The sequence below is a fragment of the Fonticula alba genome (genome assembly GCF_000388065.1).
Source record: "Fonticula alba strain ATCC 38817 unplaced genomic scaffold supercont2.1, whole genome shotgun sequence".
Taxonomy (NCBI): Eukaryota; order Rotosphaerida; family Fonticulaceae; genus Fonticula; species Fonticula alba.
In genome coordinates this window covers 4,709,773-4,720,813 of record NW_009242971.1, presented here as the reverse complement: position 1 = coordinate 4,720,813, position 11,041 = coordinate 4,709,773, and the positions used below count along the sequence as shown (strand labels likewise).

The window sequence follows — 11,041 nt, the reverse complement described above, 5'->3', positions numbered from 1 at the left end:
CCCCCCCGGCCAGCCACCCCTCCATCCGCCCCTCAGTGCCACCATGGCCACGCTTGCTGCCTCCCGCGACCGGCTGCTCTTCACATACCCCGCACTGGGACTGACCTGCCGGCTTGTCGCCTTCTTGCCTCGCCCTTCGGCCACCGTGCCCTTTCCCCCGGCCTAGAAACCACCCCTTTCGACCCGAAAGTGGCTCTTGGCGTCGGCTTGACCATCGGCTTGGTGTTCCTGGGCCTCTCGGCCGCCGTGTCGGTGTTCATCCTCCACAAGGCGGAAGTCCTGCCAGACTGGCGATCCCTCGTCAAGATGCCCACACCCTCCGACCCGGTGCCCGCCTGAGCCGGAGACGCCAAAAGCCCCGCCAGCGCCCTCCGGCCCGGCGAGAGCCTGCTCAGGCCCTGGCCTCGGCCCGCGCCCATCGCCTCGCCGACTCGCCGGATGCCGACCCCGACGCATCACACCGGCCATTGCCGGCCGGACATCCAGGCCACCATTCCCCGCCCTCCGGGACCCTTGGACAGTCATTTGGTGGTAGCTTGGCAAAGCATCCGACGGCCATCTTCCCAGACAGCCGACCATGCTCCCCTGCTCGAAGGGCCTTTGGCCGCGGCTCTCGGCGGCGCCTGCACAATGCCCGATACCACAGCACCGAATGATCATCCCCTCATGAATATACACGCAGACACACTCCTTGCCCCTTCGCATGCCCAGGGTTCTTTCCCCAGGCAAAGGGAGTATCCGGTGCTTTGACCGACACACCCATGCCACCTCCACCGTAACAGCGCATACCCAGGCGCGGGGCTGGGGAAATCATCATCAGGGTGGGCTCGCCCGAAAAATAGACCCCCCCCCCGTCCAGCGGGCATTCCAAGCAGCTATTCTCGATGGACACGGGGGGTCAAGGTTTCGGGGCTTCCCCAGCCTCTCGGCACCCGCCGGTCGTGTGCAGGCCATGTGTCCAGGGATGTCCCCCGGCGCCAGCCCCAGTGCACCCCTTTTCAAGCAGCTCCGGCAATACACAAAGACCCGGCACTCTATGGGGCACCCAAGCAATCCCGCCCCCCTTTGGCATGCGTTCGGGCAGGCCTGGGGTCATGTTCGCCCTCGGGCGTCGTCGTTTCGGTGCCGGGCAACGTGTGCTCTTCCGATCTAGCTCCGGCAATACACAAAGACCCGGCACTCTATGGGGCACCCAAGCAATCCCGCCCCCCTTTGGCATGCGTTCGGGCAGGCCTGGGGTCATGTTCGCCCTCGGGCGTCGTCGTTTCGGTGCCGGGCACAATTTCCGAGCCAGACCACCAAATGACCCACTCACAGCTCCAGACCACAGGGGGGGGGATGCCCGCTGCCAAAGCACATCACCTCCGCGCGGCCTCCCTTCAGGTGGGGTTGCTCCCGAGCTCCAAGCACCATCGGAGATCGGAAGAGCGTCGTGTCAGACCACAGGGGGGGGGATGCCCGCTGCCAAAGCACATCACCTCCGCGCGGCCTCCCTTCAGGTGGGGTTGCTCCCGAGCTCCAAGCACCATCGGGCCCGGTGCACGCCCTCTTTCCAGACAAGGCCCGGCCCAAGGCCCGGGGGCCAGTGGCCTTCGGCCGGACGCGGGGCCCAGCCGCCGGTTCCCTCGGCGCATCCGGCTGCTCTTCGGCACTCATGTTGCAAGGGCCCACGAACCATCCTCCCCCCCCCCCCCCCCGCTGGCCGGAAATGCCTCCCCGGTCTCGGAGCATGCCGCCCGCTGACCGGCCCTCGAAGGTCCTCCATTCCGGCATCCCCCCGCCGGGACAAGCACCCCTTGGCTTATCTTGTTCCTGACCGCCAGATGGGCCTGCCCTCGGCCTCCCTCCCCGCTAACGCTCGCCCCATGCCTCGCCGCCCCAACCGCCAGATGGCCACTCCCCGCAGTTGGCCCCCGAGCGCTCGAACCCTCACCCGTCGCCTCGACTCCCCGCACCTCGCCGCCGCCGCCGCCCGGCACGCCCATCCCCAGCCATGGAGCCCCGCCGTCGCTCGATCGCCAGTGCCATGGCCTTCGGCCTAGCACTCGGGGCGGTCTTGCTCGCCGCATGCCTCGGCCCCACGCTCGCCACGACTTGCCAAGCCCCTGTCCCGAGCACGGACTCCTCGGGCGATGGGACCCCTCCGGCTTCCATCGCACGGCTGGAGACGGCCAAGCATGCATCCGACGCCACCAGCGCCGCATGCCCGCCAATGTGGAGCTACTCCGCCTGCTCCAACCGATGTGACTACTGTGGACCCGAGTGCGCCTCCTGCCAGTTCACATCGAACATCTGCCAGATGAGCTGTCACTCCTGCAATTCCGGCTACTTCCTCCACAACAGTGAATGCATCAGATATTGCCCCCAGGGCTACTACGAAAATGCAAGCGCCCGCATGTGCAGCCCCTGCCAAGCCCCCTGCGTCACCTGCAGCAAGTCCATGGATGCATGCCTTTCATGCAGCACCGGGCTCCTTCATGTGGATGCCTATGCTTGCGTCAGTGTCTGCCCGCCCTTCTCCCGGCAGGAGGGCACTCGGTGTCGGTCCTGCCCGGACAAATGCGAGGTGTGTGACGCCCCAGTGGCCGGCCCTGCCGACCAGTCTCTCGACAGCATCGCCTTGACCTCGAGCGCGGTCGACCACTGCGACAGGTGCATGAGAGGCTACTTCCTGCTCCATGGGGCCGAGTGTGTTGAAAAGTGCCCGGAAGGCTTCTTCCCCGATCACACCGACACCGGCTCCATTTGCGCCCCCTGCCATGCGGCTTGTGAAACTTGCACTGGCCCGAGTGCCGATGAGTGCATCCCCCCGCGGAAAAGCCCCGAAAGTGCGCTCCCCCCCCCCCCGCATATCAGAACCATGGCCCATTTCCAATTTCCCCAACGCTCGACGCCCCGGCGGTGCCCCCAGATGCCGCACATGGAAAACGAGCACACGCCCACTAACACCCCTCGTCCCCACGTCGCCATCCACGGCTGGTCCTTGATTTCCCGCCCGATCCCCCGGCCCACGCGCCCGAGAGCAGGCAGCCCCAAGGAAAAGCCCAAATGGGGGCTTGTCATCGGCCTGAGTGTCGGGCTGGGCATCGTGGCCTTGCTCGGGTCGGCCCTCACGTCGATGGTCATTGCTCGCGGCCGGAAGCCGCACTTCTCCCTTCGTCAAGTGCTCTCGGAATATTCCTTCTCCTCCTCCACCACCAGCCCCTTGAAGTCCCTGCCCAGCAGCCGGCGAGGGTCCTCCTCGAGCAACCAAATTTCCTCCTCGTCCCTGCTGTCCGAGCATGAGCAACTGTACATCTAGCCCGCCCCGGCGACAAGGCCGCCCATCTGTCGCGGCTCGAGGGGCCCCGGGGGCCCGCCGGCAGCTCGCTCGACCGGTGTGGCCACCCTGCTGCGAGGCTTCGTCTCCCAAGGGGCGGGCCCCGGCCGCCTGAGCACGGCTCGAGGATAGGCTGCCAAATGGCGAGGCAAGCAGGATCCCTCCCACTCGCCGGACCGCATCCTGCCCACCACCGCCACACGAACCCGGGCACAACCAACAAGCTGCCCCGGCCGGGGGGGGGGGGGGGGGTCGGACAGCATCCCGAACCATGTGCCTCAAGCAGGCGTCGGGCACCGAATCCCCCGTCCGAGAATGATGCCATCACATGCACGACTTACCCTTCGGGCCTTGACGCCCGCACAATCCCATGGAATATACACCCCGTCCCAGATGTTTCTCATGTTCGTTTCAGCCCCTGACCTCCACATGTTCCGGCCGTGCAGCCCGGGCATCCACACGCGGCCCGCTACTCGCCACCGGACAGCCGATGGCCCGGCTGTCAGGTGCGCAGGGGAGGGCACCATGCCCCGCGCTTCGGGGACACCCCCTTTCAGATGCATTCCCCGCTCGGTGTCGCACGGGCTGCACCTTCGGCCGGCTCATCAGGCCCTAAGGGCCTTTGGGAATCCCCCGAGCCCGCAGGAGGGACGACGGAAAGTGGCAATCCGCTCGGGGGTGCTCTACGGGGCAGCCATGCACTGTGCCCATCGGTCCCCGAGGGTGTGGGGCTGCAGCGAGACAGAGCCCGCACGAGAGAGCGACAAGGCCCCAAGTCTTCGGATCCCCCCGGGATGCAGCACAACGCCACCTCGAGCCCCGAAGCACCGCGTGCGTGTGACGGGTGCCGGAGGGAGCATTGCGCTCCCGCGCTGGCTGGGGCAGACCAGGAGCTCCGGCCGCCGGAGGCCACGCCGATCCGCCGGACCAGGCCCGGCTCCCCCCCCCACCGAAGAGCAGCCGAGACCACGTAGCCATGCTTGCCAGGCAAGGCGCTGCCAGGGGCTGGCTGGCCACCGGCGATCTGGCCGGCCAGCAGCGCCGGTCGCGCAACCTCGGCGCCCACGCAGATCGCGCGCAGGGAGGCTCCCAGCAGGTCTTCCACTACCCGCCTTGCCCCTCATGACGCCTCGAGGTGACGTCTGTGGTCTTGGGGACACGCCCGCTCGAGGACCGCTCGCGGTCGCTCCCAGCCGGGACGCACACCGCCGAGGAAACACCTGCACGAGGTCGGCCGACGCCATGCAGGGCCCCCTTTCTCCCCGGCCCCCTTGCTACGGGTCCCGCCCCGCGCCGCCGCACTCATCCCCAGGAGGATGCGCCGAAGCAGCCAAGCGACACTCTGACCAATGGCAGCATGCACACGCATCGATATTCACACTCAAACTCACCCACAATCATAGGTGTGTCCTTGCCTCGGCGAGACGGGCTGAGGACCTCTCACGGGAAGACACGCTGGCTGGCGCGAGTCGCGCGAGCGGTGCAGCCCAACCCCAAGCGGCGATCCGCTCTTCGCCCATACTGGGCGGACATCCCGGCGAGGAGGAGGAGGAGGCAGGCCCACCGCCCCCGCACCATCCCGATCCCTGCGCCCTCACAAGGGCCCTGCCCGTCTGGCTCCGTGTCGGATCGGGGCCAGAATGCAAAGGGACAATCTCGATCTTCAGAACAAGTGACATGGTCGCGCCGTTCATTTCAAACTTACCACAAAATCCAAAAATTCCCCAATATATATTTACAATATGTTTTGTGAGATCTTCCGAATATTGTTCTTTCATCTCACTTTTGTCACATCCTCTCCCGTTCCCTCCCCCGCTCTGTCTTCCGCTCTTCCTCTCTCTTGCTCTCTGACCCTTTCTCTGTTTCTCCCTCGATGGCAAGGAAACCAATGCCTGGCCCATAGTCAGCCAATGCGCACCATAACCACAACACGAATCGAAATACGCCCTTAGCGCCCCGATCCTGGCTCACCATGTACTGCCCCAGCGACTTGAGACACCTCTCCCCTGGCACAGGCTGCGCCCACCCCCGGGCTCCCGGGCAGGCAGACAGCCAGCTGCACAGCGAGCAGGCCTGCGCGCGGGCGCGCAATCGATAGTGGCCCCGTGGCTCGGACTCATGGTCTCACGGCCTGGGCCATGGTCGCCGGGCTCGGCCGCCGCCATGCTCCGAAGCCAATGCACGGGAAGGCCTTTGCCCGCCCCCTCCCATGCTCCCGGCGTCGAGCGCCACCTGGGAACGCCTCCCTCCCTCGGGTGTCGGCCATGGCCGCGGTCCCTCGTGCTCTGGGCGCCCCCTCGTCTCCCGGCGCCCACCTGGCACAACACCCTACGCGGCCAGGCCGAAAGCTACAGCCATGGTAACCCACCGGACGCCTTGCGCGGAATCGGCCTCGCCGTTTATCTGCCACAGCCCCTGGTGGTGGTGGTGCAGCCCTCCCGCCGGTCCAGCACCCATGGTGCCTCCCCATACCACGCCCTTTGGCAGCCAGGGACCGCTCCGGGGCCCATCATCCCCGGCCCAAGGCTCCCCCCACCAAGCCCGCCCGAGGTAAAAAGCCCAGCGCCATCCTCGTGCAGGTAGTGTATTCGCATGGAGCTTACATGGGTGCGCCCCCCCCGGCGCCCGCCCCCCCCCCCTCCAGCGGCCTAGACATCGTCAGCCACTTCGCGTGGCTCCACGCGGAAGCTGAGATAGAGGAAGGACAGGTTATGGTCCTCCCGGAAGTAAATGTCGCGAGCCAGCAGATCCGTGGCCAGGGCAATGTGGATGCGATTGACGTGCTTGATAGCCTTGCTGTACTTCGACAGCGGAGCCGAGCCGGTGATGATGTTCATGAGCTGGAAGCGCCCGGCATGGTTGGCCACCCGCTGCAGTCGCTGGATGGCAAAGGCCAAGTAAGCCAAGGCTGTAGGGCCAGCGGTAAACCCGGCCGGCGGACCCAGTCCCGCATGCCGGTCGCCCCGACCCCCGGGACCCATGTCGAACGCTTGTCAGACAACCAGCGGAAGCACATGGCAAAGGACCCCCCGGGCCTGCCTCTGCCCATGCCCGTTGGCCATAGTGCGCACCCTCCGTCAAGTGGAGCCCCTGGAAGTCCGCCACCCGGGGAGTCTTGTCCAGGATCAACTCGAGGCCCTGCTTCTTGTTGCGATGCCTGAAGATCTGCTCGGCTGACTGCCACCGGGCGAGCCGCTGCACGGCCGGCACATGGACACGATGCCAGCCGGACCGCCCCAGTGGTCGAGGAGAAGGCATGGTCAGGCTCCCGCAAACGGGACAGCTTCGCACGTGAAGCGGGGCGGAAGAGGAAGGGTTCGCTGGCTTCCCTCCCGCCCTCCCTCCCGCCCCAGGGGAGATGGGTGGGAGAGGCGGGGGGCCGAGGAACTACACACGCCGCAGCGCGCACGCACCAACTCCAGACGGGCACGATCCATGGCCTCCACGTCCAGGGGTTCCTGGTTGCAGAGATCGTTGTAGCTCTGCTGCATGAGGTCCACCGGGGTTCGCCACTTCGTATACAGCACCTGCACCGTCGACGGCGAGAACCGCCAGTCGAACTCCTGCTCCGACAGCGGGGGGATGAGCCCCTCAAAGCGACGCTCCTCCATGATGCCCAGGATGTACTCGATGTGGCTCGAAGTGTCGCACAGGTACTGCCCCGGGCTGTCGCGACGGTGCGCCGTCAGGATGAACTGCGTGAAGGAGGGCCCCAAGTCGACGGGTGCCGGCGGGGGACTGGCCTCCTGGCCGGGCCCCGGCGAGGCGGCCTCCTGCTCGGACGAGTCCGAAACCAGCGGCGACAGGGCCTCCGGCGCCACGGCCTCCCCCTGGAGGCCTTCCTGTCCGTCACCGGCCTCGGGCTCCGTGCTGTAGTGGGGCTGGTCGGAGGGCGGGACCGGCGCCTGGGCCGGCTGGGGTGTCTGCTCCTCCGACGGCCGCGCCACCGGGCGAGCACCCCACGGCGACTGCGCCAGCACGACCGAGATCGGAACGAACTTTTGCCGCCGGGCGGTCCGGGGGGCCGGCGGCGGGCTGGGGTTGCCCGGCGCCGCCGCCTTCAACACCACCCCAGGCGCCGAGATGTTCGGGGGTGCCGGCTCGGCCGGCGGCGTCGGCGTCGCACACCCCGGCGGGACGACCGCGGCTGCCGGCACAGTCGCCCGGGGCACCGCCGGCGGGGTCTTCGCATTCGGCTCACCCGCCACCGCTGGCAGCGTCTTATAGTGTGTATACATGCAGCCGTCCCCAAAGCGGCACCATCCCTCGACCAGGTAGGTATGACAGGGGTCTGTGTCCCCCCGGGTCGGGTCAGTGGCTGTATCTGCGCTTGAATATGCCTGTGCGTGCCTGCCTACACGCTTGAGCGGGCGTATTGCAAGCATGCCACCCCCAGGTAGACAAATGCACCGACGCACCGGGCGAAACATTCGTCAGGGAGGTGCTCCCAGGCACGCCCGGCACCTCAGGGTCCAGCCTGATACTGTGGTCGAATGGGCAGGTGTCCATGTACTCGCACGATCCCGCCATGAGGTATGCGTTGCAGGGCTCTTCGGCCGCGTGTAAGCACGTGTGTGTTTGCGTGTCAGTGAGTGTGTGCGTGGGTGCGTGTGTCGGTGTCAGCGGGGACGGGCACGGCCGGGGCGCGTGTGCGCGAGGTGGCACGATTTCCAGCCCAGGAGCACGTACTGCCCGCCTTGGCCTGGTGCCAGGTGGACACTGGCGGCCGGGGCGGCGCCTCCGGGATGATAAACAGCGTGTTGCCGGAGCGTTGGGCCGACTTGCGCGGGGCGTCCTGGGCCGGCTCCGGGGTCGAGCGCTCCGGGATGTTTGCCAAACGCAGGGTCTGGAACTTGGCGTTCAGCGGCCGGAGCGACACAATGCCAAACGGACGGGCAACAACATCCTTGGCCAGCTCCTCCGCGCGGGCCTGGGGGGATGCGCAAGCTGTCAGCTCTCGGACTCTGGGCCCGTTTCGCCGCGTGGAGATGCACTTGCGCGTACCTGCGGGATTCCGAGCAGCTGCATGCGCGAGACGATGGCCTCGCGCGCGGCAAGGGCATTTTTGCCGTGCTTCAGCGAGTCGAGCAGGCTATTCCACACGCCTTCGAGCAGTTGCTGCCGATGGCCAACCGGGGGCATGTGAGTGGCGGGGTGCGGCGGGTGGGCCCGGCCTGGAGGCCACGGGCTGCGGCATGCAGGCGAGTGTGCGTACTTGGAAGGTGCAGCCCCGGGCGAGGGCGTTGCATGCTGGCATCAGGATGTCGATCAGCCATTCGGGAGTCGTGTTGGCGTGTTCCATGGCTGGGTGGCGGGGCTGCAGGCGCGAAGGGCACGGGGGTATCGGAGGAGTTGGTGGGAGTGTGGGCACTTGGAGTACACAGTGACCAAAGGCAGAGGCCGGTGCGGGTGGCTGGCACGGCACAAGATGAACGTCGGGTTCCAACGAGCGAGACCGAGGAAGGAGGAGGAGCTGCTTGGCAGGGGACGGGCGATGATAGCACAGCCGGCGGGGCAGCGCCTGCTGCGTTGGGCTTCATAAATGCCCGGTGCTACGCCCATGGCCCTGGTCCGTGCGGCTCTGGTTGGGCGTCGACGCCCCGACCCGCTCTGTGGGTCCGGGCCCGCACTCGGGTGGCCGGGTGGCCGGGTGCCGCCGTGCCGGCGGGCCAGCGTCCAACGGCCGACGGGCCAGCCCCGAGGGCAGCCATAGCCAGACACATTAAGCCAAGGCCTTCGGGCCGGGGACCGGCAGCCCCGCCTCCAGCGTGCCCTTCGTTCGCCGTTCCCCTGGGGCCCCGGCTCGGGGGACGATCACAGCTACGGTCACGGCCAGCGACCGAGGCAAGCCTCGGGGGAAAATGACGCGTCCATCAAGAAGCGCACACGCGCGCGCGCGTGAGTGTGCAATTAAACGGTCCCCCCCCAGGTTCCAGGGGAAAAGCCCTGCCCACACAATGCCGGGGCCTGGCCCCCCGCCCCCAACAGGCAAGCGGTATCCCGGCCTGGGCGGTGCTGCCCGAAGGGGTGGCGGAGGAGCGGGACACCGGCCAGCAGCCCACCTCCCTGTATGACCAGGACAGCTGGTCGTCCCCACCGAAGCCCATGCATCCTGTGCCTCGGGCCCGTCCACCCGACAGACAATGCGCCCACAATCCAGGGGTCCCGAGCAGCCGCAGGACAGCTCCATCCCACCAGGCCACCACATAATGTGCCGGGGGCGAGCACCAATTTCTCCGGGGCCTGCCAGCGGTTCTTGGTACAAGGTCCTCCCGGGAAGGGGGGGAGGGGCAGCCTCCCGAGCGTCTGATATCCGGCTGGCGGGAGTGGGAGGTAGGCCCGCAAGCTCCCCGGCCAGGAGGCGCCATTTGCACCCCAAGTGCCTTGGGGCACTGCACCAATGCGACCATTCTGAATGATGACCAGGTTCTGGGCTGCTCTTCCGGACGTCGTCCAAGCGATTCGGTGCCTGCGGCCCCACTCGCCGGAATCCCAGATCGGAAGAGCACACGTCTCCCCGGCCAGGAGGCGCCATTTGCACCCCAAGTGCCTTGGGGCACTGCACCAATGCGACCATTCTGAATGATGACCAGGTTCTGGGCTGCTCTTCCGGACGTCGTCCAAGCGATTCGGTGCCTGCGGCCCCACTCGCCGGAATCCCCCGGGTGGGATGGGTCCCCGTGAGAGGGGCCTCTGTTCGGCCCGCCTTGGACTGGGCCTATCCGAGGCCCGGCATGGCTTTGCCCGCCTACTCACTGGCCTTGGGCCTCGCGGCGGAGTCCCAAGCTCCGGGGTGAGCCCATGCTTTCCCCTCCCGTCCGCTTACATCTGCCTCATTGGCGAATTTCCCCCCGGCGGAGGGCCCAAACAGCCGTGCTACGGTCCCTCTCATCATCGATGAGGGTCCGCCCCTAGGTGGATGTCTGCGGCTAGGGCTTGCGCCGGTGGGCATCCGCCTAGCCTTTCGTCTCCGAGGCAGCCTGGTCCATCGAATGGCCGATACTCGCCGGCCAGTTTCCCCAGCTGCACCAGGCCACCCAATCACCGCACAAAAGCCCATTTGCCGCACACCCACAGACACACACACCAACGCCCAGGGAGGAGAAAAGGAATAGACATTCGAAAAGGCACCCTCGGTCTTGGCTGAGAGGGGGAGTATATTGGGGGATGTCTTGGATCCGACAGAAGCCGCGCCCAGCAGCATTGGGGCTTGCGCTTCAAGCCGAGCCGGTGCTGGACTCACTTGGCGTTGGGGTTCCGAGCACGGGGGAGGGGGGCGTGGGTGACCACGCCGGGGGTGCTGCAGCAATCAATGCCGTAGCCGGCAGCGGGGATCTTGCGGAGAGTGCACCGGCCGCTGGTGCAGAGAGGGCAGTTACCGCCGCAGCGGATGCAGGGGGGGCAGAAAGACGACTTGGGGGGCATTTTTCAGTGCTGAAAGAGGAGCCAGAGAGCTGGCGCGACGAGGGCCAGAGGGACGAGAGTCAGGAGAGAAAGAGAGAGAGGGGCTTGAGAGGGTAGAAAGTTGCTGTAGAGGAGACAGCTTCGGATCCTTTTATACGGTCGCGTGTGTGCCTGGATGCGAGGACCTGCGCGCACACACACACCCACACACCCACACACGCGAGCACGCATACAAGCGGGCATACAAGCGGGCTTACAGGCGGCTATGCAGCCAAACATACAGCCACACATACAGCCACACATACAGCAACACATACA

General features: G+C 66.8%; 3 protein-coding genes across 3 annotated transcripts in view; 2 read left to right on the top strand and 1 right to left on the bottom strand.

Annotated features, from left to right (window-relative positions):
• Positions 1-339, top strand: part of H696_01012 (hypothetical protein) — a gene marked incomplete at both ends in the record, with an annotated part of 1,408 nt that extends 1,069 nt beyond the window's left edge. The window contains one exon of the mRNA XM_009494899.1: positions 167-339. Within this exon, the coding sequence (XP_009493174.1) occupies positions 167-339 (173 nt within the window). The remainder of the gene's footprint in view (positions 1-166) is intronic.
• Positions 340-1,993: 1,654 nt separating this feature from the next.
• Positions 1,994-3,301, top strand: H696_01011 (hypothetical protein; the record flags this gene model as incomplete). Its single annotated transcript, XM_009494898.1, has 2 exons — positions 1,994-2,828; positions 3,027-3,301. 2 exons carry the CDS (start codon positions 1,994-1,996, stop codon positions 3,299-3,301), a joined length of 1,110 nt encoding a protein of 369 aa, XP_009493173.1.
• Positions 3,302-5,887: 2,586 nt separating this feature from the next.
• On the bottom strand, positions 5,888-8,803 carry H696_01010 (hypothetical protein). The gene is made up of 7 exons (XM_009494897.1): positions 8,535-8,803; positions 8,324-8,437; positions 8,009-8,249; positions 7,738-7,869; positions 6,733-7,610; positions 6,391-6,514; positions 5,888-6,227 (listed from the first exon to the last, which is right to left on the bottom strand). Exons 1-7 carry the CDS (start codon positions 8,619-8,621, stop codon positions 5,968-5,970), a joined length of 1,836 nt encoding a protein of 611 aa, XP_009493172.1. The 5' UTR covers positions 8,622-8,803; the 3' UTR covers positions 5,888-5,967.
• Positions 8,804-11,041: the final 2,238 nt, after the last annotated feature.

Excerpts from the sequence above, each read along its gene's own strand:
- H696_01010 (XM_009494897.1), bottom strand. The coding sequence starts at position 8,621 with ATGGAACACGCCAACACGACTCCCGAATGGCTGATCGACATCCTGATG. Across the intron at positions 7,870-8,008 it reads GCACCAGGCCAAGGCGGGCA|AGCCCTGCAACGCATACCTC; the intron begins GTACGTGCTCCT and ends ACGCGGCCGAAG. Across the intron at positions 7,611-7,737 it reads CCTGACGAATGTTTCGCCCG|ACCCCTGTCATACCTACCTG; the intron begins GTGCGTCGGTGC and ends GGGGGGACACAG.